Below are 21,877 nucleotides of genomic sequence, written 5' to 3'. Positions count from 1 at the left end.
AGCAACACCTACAAAATGCTGGTGGAACACAGCAGGGCAGTCAGCATCTATAGGGAGAAGCGCTGTCGACGTTTCGGGCCGAGATCCTTCGTTAGGACTGAGTATTTTGTTCTCTATTGCTTAGTTTGAGCAAGTAGTTTTACAGCTCCCACTATTCTGGGTTTAAACCTTTAGTGGAGCTGGCATGTTCTTTCTGACTGTGTGCCATTCCCCTTTTGGTATTTCACCTTCCTCACATATCCTTAAAAGCATGCTGATTGACGGTTATAAACACAAAAGATTCTGCACATGCTGAAAATGTTGGACAACACACACACAAAATACTGGAAGAATTCGGCAAATCGGGTAGTATCCATAGAGTAGAATAAACAGTTGATATTTCGGGCTGAAACTCTTTGCCAGGTCTCGAAAGGTCTCAGCCCAGTGGTGTATTCCCATCCATGAATGCTGTCTGACTGATAGTTTGGCTGCAGTAGATTACTAAAATTGATGTACCTTGGGCATATCAGGACAGGTGTGTGTGTGTGAGAGAGAGGGAGAGAGAGAGAAAAAAATTGGGTAATGGATCTCATGTCAACTCAACTGGCCAAATAGTTCTTCCAATATCATGATAAACTATGACAAGTAAGAAATGGTTGTTGTTCTAGCTATTAGCATACAAGTTGGTAGATGAGCTGAGTAAGTTCCTGTAATGTGTTTACTGAACAATATGGGCAATTTTCTTAATTGCTTATCACCAATAATCAAGTGCCCAAGGTAGATCCTGCCACCATAATATTTTAGTGAAGGATCTACTCCCAAACAGTTGATGTGCATGTTTTGCATTTATTTGAAGGTTTTGCCCTAGGGAAACCTGGTGACTACTGGACAGCTGCGGTATGATTTTGAAAAATCATGGGACTAATTAAAGGTTGCCTAACTACTTTTTGTGCATGATTTAGTGAGTTTGCAATTGGTGGCTATAAAGTCATCACAAGACATAGACATTACCATTTTATTAATCATCATGGTGTAGTTTATTCAGGACAATAATGTTTTTTTAAAAAAAAGGAAGCCTCAATTTATTTTAATTAGTGATAATTTTGATAATTAGTAATAAGTTTTGTCTGTTGTCAATTAGATACTAACTGAATTGTGCAAATAATGCAGCCTTATATAATTTGGAGGAACCTCTAGCATGTGGAATACCTTTGGATCTCTTGGAGGAATGTGATGGTTTCTATGCAATTTGTTTGCACTCACACTATTTTAAAATGGCAAATTAGATCATTGATCCAGATAGTTAATATGCATATATCCTCTGAAATCAGTCTTGTCCATCTCCACGAAGTTTCCAGGAGTGCAACAGTTTAAACTTCATAATCCCAAACTGTATTGTGTAAGAAATTAGAATTATGTAATTGCATTTTTCCAGTAAAGTGGTGAGGTTGTCTATTGTTACATTTTTAGTGTGATTTGTTTTTTTTTTAAACCTTGGTTGTTCCTAATTTTGTTTCTATATTAGGTTGCTGTTCTGAAACTGCTAAAATATAAATCCTTGTTCCACAGGTGGTATGCAGGACTGGAATTATCTTCATACAAATTGCTTTGAAGTTACTATTGAATTGGGCTGTTTTAAATTCCCCTTCGCTAAAGACCTCCCGAAATATTGGAAGCAAAATAAGAGGTCTCTTCTACAGTTTATAAAACAAGTAGGTTGAATCTTGCATCAGGCAGAAGCTTTTCATTTCTTTGTTTCCTTAAAGCAAGACTGTGATGTCATACTGTCTCTCAGGAAAGGAATTCTGCTATTATCTGGCCTGTTTGTGATCTGCTATCAATACAGACATAACAGTGTAGTTAATTCCTAACTGCTTCCTTGGATCAGGAATAAATCGGAATGGGTCTTTAAACATTCATATTGCCAAGTTGTGTAAATGGAATAAAACCCAGTGACTAGAACTTTGGTGTGCCCTTCCCTGAGGGTTATAAGAACAATTTAAAGGATTGGTATGTTGTAAGTATCTGAAGGAATGAAAAGAAGTGGCTGCAGAGATGGTGGATGCATTATGTGTAGCTTGTCAAAACCTTCTCTAAACAGAAATCCTAGTAGATTGGAAAATCAGAAACGTAATACCTATCTGCAAGAAAGGAGGGAACTGGAAAGCAGGAAACTATAAGTAGGTTAACTAACATAATCCAGAAAATACTAGATCAGGCACCACACTTTTTGTTATTTGTATTAATTTTACTGTATGTCTTTGCGCTGCTGCAAGACAACGTATTTCATATTACGTAAGCCAATGGTCAGTGTAATTCTGAAGTGGAGTCGGAGTTAGTACTTCAGGTTTAGAGCTGTTTGGACAACTTGTTTATCATCTGGCTTTGGGGAAAATGCTGGAATCCAGTTTTGAGGAATAAAAGATACAGAAAAATGGTTAACTAGCAGAAGACAAAGGGCATGTGGGTCACTTTCAGATTGGCAATCAGCAGCTAGTGAGGTGTCACAGGGATTATTGCTGGAGTCTTCTTCCACATTAATGACTTGGATGAAGGGACCAACTGTCCAGTAGCCAAACTTGCAGGTCATACCGAGAGGCGTGTTAGCAGATTATGAGAGCATGGGATAGGGAAAAGGATGGGGAAAAATCCTTCTGGAAGAGTGCAAAAAACAACTTATAATTTATCAAGAGTAAGACTCTGAATGCTGCAGAACATGAAGCTTCTGAGAACAATCTTTTTTTTTGTGTCACCATATTTTTCAATCTTTAATTTTTTTTCTCTTGATACATTGTAAGTGTTACTTACTTTGATGTACTCTTGTATTTTGGATAATAATAATAAAAAGATTTGAAAAGAAAGAACAATCTTGCAATCTGCAAATAAATAGAAATTCTAATTGTAAGGAGCATGAATATCAAGGTAAAAATAAGTTTTCACTCAACTTGTCCTCATGCTGGTGAGACATCTGAACTGAGGGTATTAGGGGGAGGGTGGGTAAGGAGGATGGGAAGCTGGTACTGAGTCCAACTTACAATAAGCCATTATCCGATTGAATGGTGGAGCAGTCTTAAGTGGCTTGCTCCTGCTCTTGTTGAGTCAAATTACCAAAGGCAGAGGAAAGAAGAACTTAAATGGACAGATGGAAAAGCAGTGATCTAATATAAGAAGTGTATAGGATTAAATAAAAATACAGGTGATGCTAGAAATCAAAATAAACAATGATATAGACAAAGTAGTTATCAGAGCATCCCAAAAAGCAATTATTTCCATTAATGTTGTAACCACCGAGTGTCTGCATTATTAGGTGTTCTTTGGTTGAGTTGGAGTATTTTGGTTCGATTAAAACCCATGAGTGGCATTGAAATTTATGTGACAGAGTGGAATTAGCGCTGCTGCTTCACAACAGAGCTGCACGTACCACCCTGCTTTCTAATGTGTAAAGTTCCTCTCCGTGCCATTGGGCATAGCGGCTGTCAATCTTGCCGTATCTTAGCTGCTTTGAGACTGAGTTGCGAGAACCATGCTCAACTGAGCACAGGTGGAACTCGTGCAAGGAACCAGCCGGATATCGAACCCGGGACCTCTCGCCCTGAAGTCTGGGTGCAGATGCCACTACACCATCGACACAAGCGGCATCTGTGTGATTTGCTCATTCCCCTCGTGAGTGCATGGATTTCGGAAAGATTCTCCAGCTTCCTCCCAAGTGTCAAGCATGTGTTATATGGTAAATTGTCTACTGCAAATTACTGCAGTGGGAATGGAACTGAACGGGATTGCTCTGTTGGGAGACAGGATGGACTCGGTGGTATAATTTTTGTAGCACTGGATGAACATTTCTTGTTCTCTCTGGGGTTTAAAAGAAATTCCTTGGGCTCTATCACAGTTGTGACCACAGCTGTGCTACAGAGTAGCTAGAGAAATTCTTGATGTGAGATTAACAATACCAGCAAGATTTGTTTATCAGTTTGGACTGACTTAGCTGCCTTTAGAGAGAGAAAAACAATGGTGATGGGTGAAGTCAGTCTATTTAAGGGAAAGCTAACCTGAATTCTCACTCCTCTGCCTCTACTTTTGATTAATATTTTAACAGGTGCACCAAGGTGTGAAGGGATTTGTAATTGATGCCACTAATGGAAAAGGAATTTTCAATGCTACAATCATTGTTGCTGAAGTGAACCATCTAGTGAAATCTGCTAAAGATGGAGATTACTGGCGTCTGCTTGTTCCCGGTCACTACAAAATTACTGTGTCAGCTCGAGGGTGAGAAGCAATAAGCCACTCATATCTAAATTACAGGTAGTCCCCGAGTTACGAACGTCCGACTTATGGACAACTCATACTTATGAACTGAGGAAGGAGAACGCCGTCCTCCATTTTAAGTCAGATTGCGACACCGTCTGCCATTTTAAGTCATTGCTGTTGACACTGTGTTGAGTGTTTAACTTTGTATTTGGCTTAAATTTTTCTTAGTAAGATTCACCCTGACCCTGGCCGCCCCCCCCCCCCCCCCCCCCCCCCGGTTCCGGTCAGCTGGTAGCACAGTGAGATCAGTGCTGGGCTGGAGAACGGAGGTTGCCGAGTTCGATCCATTGATAGACCGTTCCCGTGCCGGGTTGATGCAGTGACTCCTGTACCATCCATGCTGGGTTGATGTCGAGCTCACAACTCGACCTCGTGTTTAAAAAAAGAACACTGCCACTTCCAGTTTAAATTTCCACACGGAATATTGTGGAGGATCAAATACCCAAACCTAGCACAGCCCCGACTTGTCCCATTTAGCCTGTCTCAGTGCGGTAGTCCTTAGGACCCAGTGGAGCTCGGGGCCCGCAGCATTTCTGTTCCATTGACACGAAGCGATCATGATTGAAAATAAAGTGGAAATAATAAAGCGTTTGGAAAGAGGTGAAACACCGTTGGTCATTGGAAAAGCGTTAGGCTACAGTCGGTCAATGGCTGGAACAATTTTAAAGGATAAAGTGTGAATAATGGAGCACATGAAAGGCCTTGCCCTGATTAAAGCTAATTATTACTAAGCAACGCAGTGGTTTAATTATTGGAATACGTACGTTTCTTAAGTGTTTTATATGCATAGAAAGGTAAAATATATACTATATACTAAGACAAACATTTGACTAACTAACGCTAAATAATACCGGATGTAATGTTTCCATTTACATACAAATCCAACTTAAAGATGGACTCAGGAATGGAATTCATACGTAACCCTGTACTTACGCTTTTGACACAAGCATGAAAATGCAGAGATGCAGTACTCTCTGGCTGCTCTTTGTCAGTAGCTTTCCCTACTGTTTTCTCAAAGGCCTTTTCACAAAATACAGCGGTGGAGTGCAAACCTGTAGAAATTCCCCAGCATTTCATGCAGAGCCAGAGCAAGAGAACAGAGAGCTTGTTTATAATTAATTGTTTCTTTCTGCTTAAAACTGTTAAGTTTTACTTTTGTTTATTTTTAATGGGCTTTTGATGTCTGGTATTTAAGCTGCTTTCAGAATCATTCTAGTCTGAGGTCTGACAGCCAGCCAAGCCAGAGGCTGTCAGATTTTTTTCTGCTGTTTTGCATACAGGGCTTTCTTGTACTCCACTACCTATATGGTATGGACCTTTGTCCTACAAGTCCCTGCCACTATATTGATCCTTACCATTAAGGAATGTGTTGATTAGAGCATAAATTGATTGCAGAGCACAAATCAGCAATGAGCCTAGAAAGCTTGTCACTGGGAAAAGGTTCCAGATCAGGATGCTGAAATATCAATTATTTACTTAAGTGAGTAAAAGATAATTCCAACTAGGCATATGATTTTACAGTTGTATTTCTGAGCTAGAATTTATAGGAATGGTGTTTAGTATTTACAGAGCGTAGAAGAGAATGTTATGTTGCAGTGAATTAAAAATTGTTGAAGGGCTTTTCTATTGGGGACATCAGTATGCTAGAAAACACAACCAAACATGTTGCAAGGATGTGTTCATTTTTAAGGTGCTGTCCATGCTTTAATTTATGAAAGGTTAATTAAATTTGTAATTTGCAAATATTAATATATGTTTAAAAAAGGTTCATAGTAACTAACGCTCACATTTTCTTACAATGGCAAATCTTGAAGAGATTAAATGTGTTTGAGACCAAGAATTGATTAGCAAATTTCTCCAATGAGTCGTACAAAAAGTTGAATCCAATTCTGTAATGTATTTATAATTGTGTCCTTGTTCTTTGCAGGTATGTCCCAATGACTAAGAGTGTGACAGTTGTGGGAGAAGTAGTCGAAGTCAATTTCACCCTTTCACGCGTTGTTGATGGTCATGACAGCAGCCTTGACAAAGTGCTGATCAAGTCCTCAGCAAATCCAGGGCAGGAGTTTGAAAAACTTATAAAGAGTTTGTCCACAGAAGGTGGATTGCATGACCTGATTTTGTCTGCATCTGTTGATCTTAATCTCTACCGTTACCATAACTATAAAGACTTGTATGAAGCTCTTCATGGGCTACATAGCAACTATCCAACAATTACGAAATTGACCAGGTAAGTACTACACTTCTTTCTGGGACATCCTGCTTAACTCTATTTACATAGTTCTGCATTGCAAAAGAATGGCAGCGAGGGCACTTCAAGCTCAAGTGTCTTCTACTGGGCCATGAATCACGTTAATCTAAGGTTTTTAAGGATCTGGAATACATTTCAGTTGAAATGTAATTTGTTAACAATACCTAATTTTGTAGAATATTTGCATTTATAATTTTTTAAGTTGCAAAAAACATGCAGTGAGCTGTTGATGAACACATGAAAGAAAATGAAAAATTGCAGAGAGAAAGGAAATGGGTTGATAGAATTGATCTGGTAGCCAGCATTGATCAGTGGATTAAATGGCCATGTGTTACAAGTGAGCATATACCTATGGTGCTACTGTAACACTGTTAGTAATTTATTCATTACTTACTAGAAGCCTTTATTCGTTACTTATTAGGAGTTTGCATGAGTTTTATTTTCCATGTTTGTTAATCATCTCCCTTTGACCTATTTAGCACCATATGTTCTAAAAATCACAAATAATTCTCTTGTAATTCTTTGAGATTGGAATTGGTAATGTGCAAATCCTTCTGAGAATTATTATTTGATTAGTTGATATTAGCTCAAAGATTTCAAAGGTACATATAATGTCAAAGAAATGTATACAATATACATCCTGAAATACTTTTTCTTCGCAACCATCCACGAAAACAGAGGCGTGCCCCAAAGAATGGATGACAGGTAAATGTTAGAACCCCAAAGCCCCACTCAGCCCTCGCTATGCATAAGCAGCAGCAAAGTGACGATCCCCCTTCCCCCACCAGCCAAAAAAGCATCAACGCTCCGCACTTAGCACTCAAGTGTGCTGTGTGGATCCTTTAATTATCTCTCTGACATCAATTATTTCTCATCCTGTCAAAATGTATTGTGGAGGCTGAGGGTGATTGACATTTGAAAATGAAATTGGACCTAAATATATTTCTAAGAATAGATATTGTGACTTTAAAGATTCATAATAAAACACTAAAGGCTAAATTTTGTAGTGTGAATGTACAAGGGCATTGAATCTTTGAAACAGGTATTGAAACTGCTGTTATTTCTGACTGCATGGGAAAATCGTGTTCTGATCTCCATGTTATGTAGAAAGTATTTAGATCTGCTGGAATATGTTTAATAATGGTTTACCAGGATAGTGCTGGAACTGTTCCAGGAAGAACGAGCAAACTGGGGCTTTTTCTCTCAAAGAAGAGAAGGAGCGCATCATTAAAAAAAAATTAATAAGAATGGTAAAGGAATTTGCACTTGTGGTGGAGACCTTAATCACTGCAGAGAGTAGTGGAAGTGAATTACATGAATATATTAATCTGGGCAAAATTAATGACATGAAAGGGGAAAAAGATGTGCAGTAGTCAAGAGTCTTGCATGGAGCATAGCACCAATATGGTTTGATTGGTCACATGACCTGTTTCTATATAATATATTCAATAAAAATAGCTTCTGAGAGAACGCACTATATTAAGTTTACTTTGTGGAGGGATTGTCTGTTTTACAATACTGATTAGGTAAAGCAGTTTTGATAAATGAATACTTTTCTATCATATGAAAAATAGCATTCAGGAACTTATGCTTGTAATTGCATAACTAAATGGAAATATTTGGAAAAATTTGTGTTAGTCTGGACCAATCAATATGATTCTTTTAAAATCTAAGTCATACAGAGCCAGTTGATCATACACTTTTTTGAAGTATAAGCTTCTGTTCAATAATTACCTGTGCTCCATTTAAATTTTATAGAAAATTGGTAGTAATCTTCTAGAAATGTTTGTTTTTAACTATGCTATTAATGAAATGGCCACTTCCCACTTCATTGTCTAATTCAAGGGGAAGTTCAATAATGGACACATGGAGTAAGGACAAACTGGACTTAATGTTTTTGTTTTCTTTTACATTGTGATAAAGTTTGGGCCAGAGTGTAGAGGTTCGCCAAATTTGGGCCCTGGAAATATCAGATAAACCTGGAATAAAGGAATATGCAGAACCGAAAATTAAGTTTATTGCTGGAGTTCATGGCAATGCACCTGTTGGTACAGAGCTGCTTCTGGCTTTTGCAGAGTTTCTTTGTATTCTTTTTGGGAAAAACCAAGCTGTTACACAGGTAATGTTTTGCCATTGTTCTTGTATTCAGATTTCAATTGTAAAGACTTTCCTTCAGCTGCACTTTTCTCTTGCAGTTGAGCTTTTTTAATATTATAAGTGCATATTATTCAGTGAAAATTACTGGCCAATGTCCATTAATTGCTTTAACAAGATGGACCATTTTAAAGGAAAAATACTTTATTAAAAACTGCAAGGAGATGAGACTAAACAACAGATCTGGTGGATCCTGTGGTTAGAAGCCATATCAATGTAGAATTATCAAATGTCAGTTATTTTGGCAATATTGGTATTAAAGGTGATACATTGTCCTACAATTTCAGTGCACTCGCATCCAATTGATAATCAAGTACTAAAGAGCTAATAACTAGCTAACCCATTCTCCCAATTCACTGAGCTCATATCGACTAGTTTAGCAATTGAAGATCTAATGCAAAAGTTAATGTAAGTTCTTTGTTTTTAAGAATGAAAATATCCAGCATCACATTTTTATAACCCTGAGAACAAGCACAGAATTGACGTACTTCTGTAAAGTTCAAGGAGCATCAAATTAAATTGTAGATTTAATCCTGTAGTGTCTGTGAATTTTCTACAATATGAAAATTTCAATTCAGTATCCTTTCTACAGTATTGGAATATGCATAACCATTTGCTCCCTCTTGCCAAATTTGTTGAAGACTATTACTCAAATTCTGATATCAGTGCAGGATGTGGTTAGATCAGAAAATATTGGCATATCTTGTGATATGGAATCTTTTGCCACATCTGCAATGATGCCTGTTCCCATTAGAATATTAATGTCAAGATCATTCTATGTTGGAAGCATATAAACATCTAATAAATCGTTTATTGTTAATATCCTTAAAACTGCAGTACCTGGCAGCTGATTCCTAAATGTATATTGAACCCATGAACACGACCTCACTTTCTTTTAATATATATTATTTCTATTTTTGCACTATTTTTAATCTATTCAATATACATGTACACAAACTGTAATCAATTTTTTTTCTTTCTATATTATCATGTATTGCATTGTCCTGCTGCGGCTAAGTGAAGAAATTTCATATTTGCTGGTGATAATAAATCTGATTCTGAAACAAGAACTCTGAAGTGCTGAAAATTTGGATGAATAATTAAATTAGGTTTACAACTTAATTCTTTCACACTTTCAGATTTCCTTTATTAATGCAACCCCTGTGTAAGTAAGAACTGCAGTTGATCATGAACAACATACACACAGCAAATTGGGCAATACCTATGAAGGGAAGTAAACCGTTGATATCATCATGACCTTGTGTGTCTCTGCAGTTGATATTTATTTCCTTAGAGATACAACATAATAACAGGCCCTTCCATCCCAAGTACATTCATGTGACCCATTAACCCATACATGTTTGGAATGAGAGGAAGCCAGGGCATCCAGAACTGATCATGGGAAGAACGTATAAACTCCTTACAGTGGCGGAATTGAACCTAGGTCATTAGTGCTGTAATTGTGTTATGCTAGCCACTATGCTACCCTGCTGCATACTTTAAGCTTTGTACTTAATTGTTAGAGAGCAAACCTTGAATTGAAAACTAAACTTAAACCTTTTTTTTTAAACCCCAGTTGATTAAGGAAACAAAGATTGTGATTGTACCATCAGTGAATCCTGATGGTAGAGAAATTGCACAAGAGGGACAGTGTATGTCTAGAGTCGGGCAAACTAACGTACATGGCAAAGACCTCGACAGTGATTTTACAGGTAACCTCTTTTAAGTTCAATTTGAATCACCGATCTAGAGCTCTATCATTAAAATGTACATTCTCCAGAAGTTTTCATTTTAATTATTTATATTTGAGAGCAGAAATGTCCATTGGGAGCATAGATCATATCTGTGTTGTTCTGGTTAATTCACCTTAGGCCTGTGTTGAAACCCTCTCTATCCTGACTTCTGTTGTTTCAACAATATATATCAGCATGAATTTAACCTCCTTATTCTTGTGCTAAAGTGGACAAGAAGGTATAAAAGATGGATTTTGAATTGTGTTTACATTATATCCAGTAAAAGGTTTTAAATATTTATTTTGACCACAAATAATTTTGAGCAATAAACTTGCTCCAAAAGCACATTTCTGGGTTCATTTTATAAGCATGGGGATTTAATGCCAGAAATCAGTCATAATTTGGCTAGTTAAGTGTAATCATAATTTGACTAATTTAAAATTAAGTGATATGTATGTCAATTGAATGATAAATGTAGTTTTCACATTCTCAGAATGCTGGTGTCAATCTTCATGTTTTTTGTAAGCTGAATAGAACGAATGAGTTTTGCTTGAGAGCAGTTCTTGAAGCCCAGATGGTAAATACAATAAGCGGTAACCTTGTGTTTTACCAGGGAACTCATCAGAGGAATTAGCAAAGATGCAACCTGAGACCAGGGACATTATCAAGAACCTGATCCTCAACCAAGGTTTTACACTGTCTGTTGTTTTAGACGGTGGCTCTCTCCTAGCTACATATCCTTATGATAAACCTGTACAAACAGGTATGTATCTACATTACAGCCACAGTGAATATTAACTTCTCTAGCCTAACGTTGTCAGAAGTATTACCAGTGGCTTATTTGTTTAATCACTATGATGTGACATTTGCTAGTTATGTTATCATGGATGTCAGGTGAGAACGAGATTGGTGGGGAACGGGGGGAGGAGTTGCATGGTGAGGTAGCCCAATCACCATACCAGCATTTGATGCTAATTGCCGTCAGTTCTTTTCACCAAGCCACGTTGTTTGCAAGACTAACCTGCAATATTCTGCCTCGTTACACCTCTCTCCACTTCTCATCCCCCTCTCCCCAGCTTTCTCTGTTCTTCCTCCTGTGACCCCTCATCTCACCCAAACATCAGTCCCTGCGATGTCCTTGCATTCCTTCCTGACCTCCTCTCCAATAATGAGTGGTCAGTCCTCAGTAGAGTCTTCACCTTTGTACCCTTATGCCTATATCTTAATGAATTCCAATTAGGCCAATTCCCCAGTTTCTTTGCCAGTAAATTGCCGAGACTGGAGAACAACTCAACCCAACTATCAACCACGTGTGCTAAACATCTTCTAAATTTCTTTGCCTACTTTTTGGGCTAGGAATCCTCATGTTGCTGTGACTATTCCTCCTATCTTCACCATTCCTCCTTAAATCCATTTATCCCGTTGACCTTGTCATTTCTAGTTGCAGTTATACTGACCACCTTGACTTCTTCAGTCCCCTCACTAACCTCACCCTCCTCGAATGAGCAGCACCCTACTGACTTCAGATCATTCCTGACCTCAACATAAAACCAACAGAAAAAGAAGGGTGGATGGGGTGCCATTGTAGTCTGGCGTACTGACATTGGCTTTGCAGAGGTTAGACACCAGCTTTCTTACAGATCTTATCATATTCAAAGTCATCCATTTCCAAACTTAGATTGCCCATGCCCTGGTAGGCCCACTGTTTTTGATTGCTTTTGCCCCCCACTAATTAATTTCTTCATCAGGTTTATTGTCTTTCAACCATACACCTATGTAACTGTCAAATGAAGCTATGTTCCTCCATACCAAGGTGCACAGCACAGTACATACAACTTACACACAGTAATATCACAAATATATTAACAAAAATAATAAATATCATCTGGACTCCTCTCATCTCTTTATTCCCCTTGTCCTGTCCCGTAGCACTTGCATGTAGGACATCTCTCACACACTCTAAAATGTTGATAGCTTCCAAATTTCCTGGCTGGTGTTTGCCAGGCCTGTCCTGATCTATCCACTTCCACCTCCATTAGGAAGATCTGAGGGCACTCCATTTCTGTCTTGAACAAAGACCCATTTAGTTTCCCCCCGATCTGCTTGGCAGAAATTGCGCAGTCCTCACTTCACAGGAATAGATGCAAGCTCTCACATGGTCCACAGTTATGTCTGTTGATTTGTTAGTCACCCACTTTGGTATGGCTTTTCAGTCATTCAAAGTGCAGTGAAAATTCTTCCTCATCCCTCTACACCATTTATGTTTTACCTTTAACCTATTCCCTCTGATTTTATTGGCCTTTATCATGAGGGTGAGAGAGAAGGTTTCTTGCTATCTAAGATGCAAAGATGTTCTCATAACCACCTTTTGAGAGGAAAAATAAATGCAGCTCCCAACAATCTTCTGGAATTTCTGTTCCATGCCCACATGTAGTAGAAAAAACCTACCTTGAGTCCAGGTGTTGAGTGTTCCCTAAAGCAGAAGTGAATGGTGGAAAGTGGATGGAACCTTCAGACTGCTCAACATGCCCACCCATGGTCAAAATCTCCAGGTCCAACAGTAGTTTAATCAGCCACTTTAGAACCCACAGAACTAGGGTGGAAGTACATTCCAATAACTTCCCCACAACTGACATCAGACTCACTGGCCTATAATTTCTTGGTTTATATTTAGAGCCTTTTTTTAGACAGCAGAGCAACTTTGGCTATCCTCCAATTGCCTAGTAGCTCCCTTATTGCTAAGGATTTAAATACCTTTGCTAGGGCCCCGGCAATTTCTGCACTTGCTTCAGGTGGGGTCTGAGGGAACACTCTGTCAGGCCCTGGGAATTTATCCACCGTGACATGCCTCAGGATAGCAAGCACCTCCTCCTCTGTAATCTGTACAGGGTCCATAAAGTTGATGTGGCTTTGCTTCACTTCTGTAGACTTGGTGTCTGTCTCTTGAGTAAATACAGATGCAAAGAATTCATTTAAGATCTCCCCCAATCTGTTCTGGCTTCATACATGATTCTGGTCTTCTAGAGGACCAATTTTGTCCCTTGCAATCCTTTTGCTCTTAACATACTGTATCTATGGAATCCCTTCAGATTCTCCTTCATCTAGTCTACTAGAAAAACGTTATGCCTTCTCTTAACCTTCCTGGTTTCTTTCTTAAGTGTCTTTCTGCATTTCTTATACTCTATGAGCACCTCATTTGTTCCTGCTTGCCTATACTTGCTGTGTAGCTCCTTTTTTCTCTTACATATATCTTGAAATATATCCTTAATATATCTTGAAAACCAAGGATCCCCTCACTTGTCATCTGTACCTTTTATTCTGACAGGAATACAAGTATTATACTCTCAATTTTGTTTTTGAAGACCTCCCACTTACCAAGTACACCTTTGCCGGAAAACAGCCTGTCCCAATCTGCACTTGCTATAACCTTTCTGATACCGTCAAACATTGCCTTTCTCCAATTTAGAATCTCAACATACTATTCAGACCTATCTTTTTGCATATTTACTTTGAAATTAATGGTTTTGTGGTCACTGGATGCAATGTATTCCCCTACACAAACTTCTGTCACCTGCCGTCTCATTGCCTAATAGCAGATCCAATATCACAAGTTCTCTAGATGGGACTTGCTAATGAAGGAAACTTTACTAAACGCATTTGACAAACTAGTCCTTTTACAGTATGGAATTCCCAGTCAATACTTGGAATGTTAAAATTACCTACTTGTTTCTTACCTATTTGTTTCTTGAAATCTCTCTGCAAATTTGTTCCTCTGAATCCCTCAGACTGTTGGGTGGTCTGTAATATAGCCCCATTAATGTGATCATTCCTTTCTTATTTCACCGCCTCACAAGACAGATTCTTCAGCCTATCCTGATGGAGCACTGCCATGACACTTTCCCTGACTAGTAATGCCACCCCTCCTCCTTTTATCCTCTGCTCTGTCTTGTCTAAAACAACGGAACTCCAGAATATTGAGCTGCCACCCTGCCCCTCCTGCAACCACTACAATGTCATAATTCTGGGTGTTGATCCTTGCCCCAAGCTCATCTGAGGATGTTCCACGAGTCTGTGGTGGCCAGTACTATCATGTTTGTTGTGTGCTAGGGCAGCAGGCTGAGGGTAGCAGACACCAACAGAATCAACAAACTCATTCGTAAGGCCAGTGATGTGGGGGTGGAACTGGACTCTCTGACGGTGGTGTCTGAAAAGAGGATGCTGTCCAAGTTGCATGCCATCTTGGACAATGTCTCCCATCCTCTCCATAATGTACTGGTTAGGCACAGGAGTACATTCAGCCAGAGACTCATTCCACCGAGATGCAACACTGAGCGTCATAGGAAGTCATTCTTGGCTGTGGCCATCAAACTTTACAACTCCTCCCTCGGAGTGTCAGATACCCTGAGCCAATAGGCTGTTCCTGGACTTATTTCCACTTGGAATAGTTTACTTATTATTATTTAATTATTTATGGTTTTATCTTGCTGTATTTCTACACTACTCTTGGTTGGCACAACTGTAACGAAACCAAATTTCCCTCAGGATCAATAAAGTATGTCTGATTCTAATTTTCTACGATATTGAAATATACGCAGCTTGGGACCCATGCTCAACCTTTTGATCACCTGTCCTACCCATGTGTGGTCCTACATGGACCACAACCTCTGGTTGTTCACCCTCCCACTTAAGAATGCTGAGCACTCAATTTGTGATGTCCCGGACCCTGGCACCTGGGTAACAACATTCCATCCAGTAATCTCATTCTCGTCCACAGAACCTCCTCTCTGTTCCCCAAGCAAATGAATCCCATATCACCGCAGCACGTCTTTTCTCCCCCTTCGCCTTCTGTGTCACAGCTGTAGACAATGCCGGAGACCCAACTGCCATGACTTCCCTCTGTTAGATCATTCTCTACCCCCACCCAACAGTAGCCATAGTGGTATACCTCTTGTTGAGAGGTAGTATGCACTGGCTTTTTAAACTACTTTCCCCTTTCCCCTTCCTGACCGTCACCCAGTTTCCGATGTCTTACTCCTTGGGTGTAACTACCCCTCTATATGTCATACCTATCCCACCTTCAGCCTCCCAAATGATCTGGAGTTCATCCAGCTCCAGCTCCAGCTCCTTAATGTGGATTTTGAGAAGCTGCAGCTGGATGCACTTCTCGCAATTGTTGTCGTCAGGGACACTGGAGGACTCCCTGCCTTCCCACGTTCTGCAAGAGAAGCATTCATCTATCCTGCCTGGCATCATTACTATCCTAACTGAGCAGGTGTAAAGAAGGAAGAAACAATTTACCTAGAGGTTTTTATTGCTTTCTTTGATAAGCCTCAAAGAGCTAAAGCCTCACCACTCTGACTATGGCTGTTGTGCATGCCCCTGCCTTCCTTTAATTTACTCTTGCTAATCAATGGACCCGAGTGAAATCCTCTACTCACCAACTTCTCGCTAAGCTGCCACAATCTGCTGCCTTTTTCTGCTCAGTCAGTGGACCGTAGTTGTTTTTGACCAATCAGGGTTGTTCGCCCTGAGCTGAACCCTGAACCTGGATGACCGGTGGACCACTTCTGGTCTGGCCTCTGGCTTTTGACCTGTTTAGCACGGATAACGCTACCGAGAGCCAAAACACAAGGACTTGACAGGGTCATGAGGTGCGCGAGCCTCCAAATCCTATGACAAGGTTGTGGTCTTCTTGGAGGATTTAAACGTAAGCCACAGTGATTTCAGCTTTTATTTTTGATGTTTTATCTGGAGGAAGTGAAATTACAGGGTTCAAAATTCAAATGGAGATCATTTTCAGACCACTACCAAAGGTAAGGCTGTTATGGAATTAGAAGTAGAAAAAACAAACCCAATTTTCAGTCAGTTTGAAATGTGAAACTAATTAGTAGCTGGACCAGGCAATGGAGATGTAGTGTTGAAATGATCATGTTGCATGCTAGTCAAAGCTCATATAATCCTTATAACGTATCAAGCTGTTGAATTCATTGAAGGTACAAGAGTAAGCATCACTTTCGGAGAAACTAGTGGAAGAAGGGGTAACAGCTGACTTTAAAAAAAAATTATGGAACAAGGAGATTGTTTTTCCCCCAATTAAACTGAAACCTGAATGAAGATTGGGATCACCGACCTATAACATATTAATATTGTCAATTTCATATTTGTTGCTTCAATGTGATTTTAAAAAAAGATCAAACTTTGTATGCAATATTAATATATCATGTGGAAGAGTCTGTATTGAATTCCCAAGGTGTTGAAGCCTTTAATATGCAAATACTATTTTTCATGTTGATTATATTGTTTTTTACCATTTGTGTTCATTTTTTTAATTGAACAATTTCTCATTTACGTATGTTTGCTAACTGTTTTCTTGATATTTCATTGTTTTCAAATTTTAATATAGTCGGGTAGAAAAAGCAACATGAAGAAAATAGACCTATCATCTTGTACATTCCCAAAACTCATTACAGATGTGCCTCATAAATCACAATTTATGAACAGAATTTCAGCAGAGTTTGTGAGGTCATTCTAATATGCTGCAGTGTGAGAGTATTTTTGATATCCGTTGCATGCTGTGGATGTGAAATGCTATTGCATTAATCTTTGAACTCAATACGATGTTGTCTGTTTTCTTCAACAGTGGAGAATGAGGAAACCCTAAAATATCTGGCAAATGTATACTCTAACAATCACCCGAAGATGCATCTGGGTCATCCAGGATGTCCTAATAACACAGGTAAGAATTAAAGTGAAATTAAACTTGGTGAGATATCTAATGTTATTCTTTGGTGGGACTCCCTGGAAGATATTCATTGAAATTATTTAAAAATAATGAATGTTTGAAATTCATGTACCTTGTAAGCCCAGATCAATACTTTCAGCTGTTCCATTATATAGGATGGAAAGTCTTTGACATCACAATCAAATGGAATGTGTTTCCTCAGTTGTTCTTTTCCTATTTGATTTGGCCACAAAATATTAGAACTGTTCTGCTCTCTCTGGTAAACCTGGCAGCCTTCCCTGGTTCCAAATTGCAGTTTGTAGTCTGAAATAGTGGATCAGAAGAAATCTACAATGGAGTATGAAATTAATTATTACATTAAAAATTGAAGCAAAAAGTATGTGCTTCAAATACAGGAATATGCATTGTGTCATTGCAACGTAGAGGTAGAAGTAACTTTTTAGATTCAGCAAAATATAATATGATGCAGGTTCAGAATCTGACAGTGGAAAAACATTGGAAATACTCAGTATATCAAGTGGCATTGCAGAGAAATAGAAGACGGTCTGTGTTTTGGGGCTTGAAAAATGTAATGCAAAGTGATATATTATTTGATATGAATAATGCTATTTGGATATCAGAAGTATGAAATATTAAGGGACATAGCCTGGAAAAATAATTTGATTGAAGATTTAGTTTTTGCTTATTCATTGAAATTAGCCACATTAGCTCAAAACTACAGTCTGATTTCATGCTCGGTTGTTTGCAAGTCATGTTACAATATCAGCGTTTATTTAATATATTGGGTTTGATATTGTTTGGACAGAAATAAACCTTCATTGATTTAAAATTTCAAGCCTTTCTCCCCACTGTATTTGGAATGCTACAGGAAAGGTTAATTTGCAGCATTTTTATCTCTAGGGAATGTTGTTGCTATCTAGTTGAGTTGTGTATTTCCAAAAAAAAACTGATTTTCATGAACTTCAGTCTTGTTAGGCTTGGATAAAACTAACTGTCCAAGATACGTGGACTGATTTGAATTAAAATGTTGTTATTTTCCAATTGTGTTGCTGTACCCACGTGAAAATTTGAGTTGGGTACAGTAGTTTTGACTTTCCAGTTTCATTGAGACATCTATTAAATGATGTCATCCCTTGTGACAGAAGAAGTTAATGTATGCTGGGTTTCTTTGCATTAGTACCACAGTCAGATTGGGAAACTTTACAGATTCCAAATATGTGGAATATTACTAAACTTTGAAAGATGAGTGCTTTTATCTTTCGGTAAAGGAAGGAAAAAAACTAATACCTTTTCTATCTCATTGAAAGGGGAAGTATTGCTGCAGTCAGAGATCATGGATTGTATTACAAAGATACAAAATTGTTCATGTTCATTCCCGATCAATAAGAATATGGAAGTCATGACTGCAGAATGTGAAAGCATATTTGTTGGGCTTTCCTGGAATCTACAGTTTGTCACTGATTTAATCTGTTACAGATGAAAGCATCCCTGGCGGTGTTATACGTGGTGCCCAGTGGCATGGTCACATGCACAGTATGAAGGTGAGTAATCGTCATCGCGCACTGAGTAAGACTGGAAATCGCTTGCAATTGCAAAGTGTATGTGTGTATAGAAAGAATTTGTTCACTGAAAGTTTGCCACGTGTTCAGCTTTGAACTACTAAGCTTTGATTGGCTGAACAAAAGCAGGTACTGTGTACTTTTCCTATACTGCCCTCTCATGGTGGTTTGAGTATTATAAAATATTGGCTGTTGAGACACGATCAAATATGAAATTAGAATAATCTTAAATTTAGTTTTCAGAATACTAAGTTGTGCAGTGTTAAGCATTTTGAAGTAATGAACTAAAGACTTTCTCAGAAGAGTTGCTGGTACTTTGTGGCATTGAGTCAAACAGTACAGTGTGGTTGACGAGCTGCTGGCCATCAGATAACCATCTGTTTCAGTTCCATTTTCATTGCTTAGTCCATAGCTGTCTTTGCCTCGGTGACTTGAGTGTTCACATGCTTTGGAAATGGTTTGAGTGTCTCTGCCTCTCCCACCCAGTCAGGCATGTCATTTCAGCTACTCGCTGTACAGTGAAAATTCTCCCTCTGATCCCCTCTAAACCCCCTTTAACCAATGCCCACTGATATCATATCTCTCTGCTATGGGAGGAAAAGTTTGTTGTTTTCTACACTGCCTGAGCCCCTCAATTTTGTACATGGCTATACCACTTGATTAATAGAATCAAACTAGAAATTGGGATGTGAGCAAAAGTTCAAACTGCAGCTTAAAACTAGACGCTGCACAATGCTTATTTTTGTTAGTTTAAGGCTGTATGTTTGGTTATTGCAAAGCTTTTGCCCCAAGGGGAAAAATTGGGGAGGTGAGGGAGAGGGCACAAATAATGGATAAAATGAATACCATTCTTCCTGTGTATTAATCTATAAACTGGCTCTTAATTGTAGTAACTAGTTCTCTCGTCCTTTGTCCTGCTAGGATTTCAGTGTTACCTATGGCCACTGTCCCGAGATCACAGTATACACAAGCTGTTGTAAATTCCCACCAGCAAGAGAGCTTACTGCAATATGGCATGATAACAAGAAGTCTCTTCTCGGTATGCTTGTTGAGGTAAGTTTCTAGCATCAAAACCTGGGCAGACTGCTCATTGGATAGATGTCTACAGGTTATGTTATCTCTGATCCCTATCAAAATAATCATTTGGACTTGGGCAAATCAATCCTATTTAAAAAGAAAGATCTAGCCATAATGCTTTTCCTTCTCTTTCCGAAGTACCTTCTTTGCAGTTTGCCTTGTACTACTCAAAGTACCTACACTATGTTCTAATCTGTTCTTTCTGACAGGTTCATAAAGGTTTGCGTGGAAGGGTTACGGATCGTGATGGAAATCCCATTCCAAATGCTGATATTATTCTGAATGAAGGTGTTAAAGTTCCAACTTCAAAGGCAGGCTATTTCCACATTCTGCTAGCTCCAGGATCACATGATATTGATGCACTTGCGGACGGATACCAACATCAGCGCAAACAGGTATTGTAGTTTCGTTTATACCTGATTCTACATGAAAACAAAAACTGCAGATGTTGAAAATCAAAAGTTAAGTCAATACGGCTGGAAGCACTCAGCAGCTCAGGCAGAATCTGTGGAAAGAGAAATGTTCCTCAAAATTGGTCAAAACAACCTCAGTTTTTTTTTCCTTCAAAATGTCTTCATTTTTTGTTATCTGGGCATTGTTGCCATGGCTATTTTTGACCTTCCCTATTGCCCTTGAAAGAGATGGAGGTAAATTAGCACCTTGAACTGTTCAGTCTTTCTGGAGAAGGTACTGCTAGTTGCTATTAGGTGAAGGAGTTCTAAGATTTAAGCTCAGCAGCAGTGAAGGACAGGTGGCAAATTTCCAAGTCAGAGGATCGTTACAGAGTAACTTGAAGATAGTGGTGTTTCCACATTACTGCTGCCTCTATCTTTATTAATTAGAAATCACAGATTAGGGAGGTACTTTTGAAGTGGCCCAAGAAAGTGCAGTTTGCAGATTGTGTGCACTACATGCACTGTGCGCCAGTGGTTTGGAGTGTAAATTTAGAGTGGTGGATTGAGTGGACTTCTTTCTGAATGGTGTTGAGTTTCTTGAAAGCCAAATGGTAGAAGGCCTTGGGCTCCCCAGTGGTGAGTCATTCACTGCAAGGTACCCAGCCCTGGACCTACTTGTAGCCCTATATTAATGTGGCTGCTCCATTTGAATTTCTGATCAATGACTACCTCTAAGGTGTTGATAGTAAAGGTCTTTGCCACAAGGGTGGTTTGTTAGAGATGGTCATTACAAATTTAAAGATCAGCTTTATTTGTTACATGTGAAACATACATAAAGTGTATATACATACGTGCCAAACATACAGTGAAATGTGTCATTTGCATCAAATCAAACTTTGTGTCCCCACAACTCACTAACCTTAACCATATGACTTCAGAATGTGAGAGGCAACCACAATGCCTGGAGGAAACCCATACGGTTGCAGGAAGAATGTACAAGCTCCTTTATAGACTGCTGTGAGAACTGAATGTGGATCTTACAGCTGGCACTGTAAAGTGATATACTAAGCACTACACTACTGTGCTGCCCCACATCTGCCTGGCACTTCTGTGACACACATTATTTAGTGGCCTATGCCTGAATGTTGTCTAATTTCTCCAGGCAGGCATGGGTTGCTTCATCTTTACCATTTCATTTTTTATGCTGTATTTATGTTTTCCTCAATATAAATAATTTAATTTAGTTCTCTATCCCAGACATTTGAGTCTTTCTGGATTTACAAAGCTGCTCAAAGTGAAGATGATGAAGGAAATTTTTGTTTTTTATTTTGTGCCTTCAGGTATTTGTATCATCGTATGAAGCTGCCACCAACTTGGTAATAGCTGTTGAGCTGGATAATAAATTGTTTGGCCTGCCGAGAGAACTGGTGGTAACAACAGCAGGTAGGAAATGGTGCAATGCCGCAGTATTATAAATTGCTTGCAGTAACATTTCTATTTACTGATCTTGAAATCTGTCGAAATAAGCAATTTGTTCATTTAGCAGTGAGATAGAGAACATAGGAACAAGAATGGGTCACAAAATACCTCAGACTTGCTCCATCATTCAGCAAGTTCATGGGTAATTGTACCTTTTATTCTACATTCACATCCCCAAATTCCTTCACTTTTTTTTTTGTTCA

General features: G+C 38.8%; 1 protein-coding gene across 1 annotated transcript in view; it reads left to right on the top strand.

The window, feature by feature from the left end:
- Positions 1-21,877, top strand: part of LOC132396034 (carboxypeptidase D-like) — a 66,724-nt gene that overhangs the window by 40,017 nt on the left and 4,830 nt on the right. The window contains exons 10-20 of the mRNA XM_059973348.1: positions 1,549-1,691; positions 4,073-4,242; positions 6,212-6,514; positions 8,459-8,654; positions 10,266-10,401; positions 11,036-11,185; positions 17,063-17,158; positions 18,641-18,705; positions 19,645-19,776; positions 20,010-20,195; positions 21,536-21,638. Coding sequence (XP_059829331.1) covers positions 1,549-1,691; positions 4,073-4,242; positions 6,212-6,514; positions 8,459-8,654; positions 10,266-10,401; positions 11,036-11,185; positions 17,063-17,158; positions 18,641-18,705; positions 19,645-19,776; positions 20,010-20,195; positions 21,536-21,638 — 1,680 coding nt within the window. The remainder of the gene's footprint in view (positions 1-1,548; positions 1,692-4,072; positions 4,243-6,211; positions 6,515-8,458; positions 8,655-10,265; positions 10,402-11,035; positions 11,186-17,062; positions 17,159-18,640; positions 18,706-19,644; positions 19,777-20,009; positions 20,196-21,535; positions 21,639-21,877) is intronic.

Source organism: Hypanus sabinus, chromosome 6, assembly GCF_030144855.1.
Source record: "Hypanus sabinus isolate sHypSab1 chromosome 6, sHypSab1.hap1, whole genome shotgun sequence".
NCBI lineage: Eukaryota > Metazoa > Chordata > Chondrichthyes > Myliobatiformes > Dasyatidae > Hypanus > Hypanus sabinus.
This window is presented reverse-complemented; position numbering and strand designations above follow the sequence as displayed.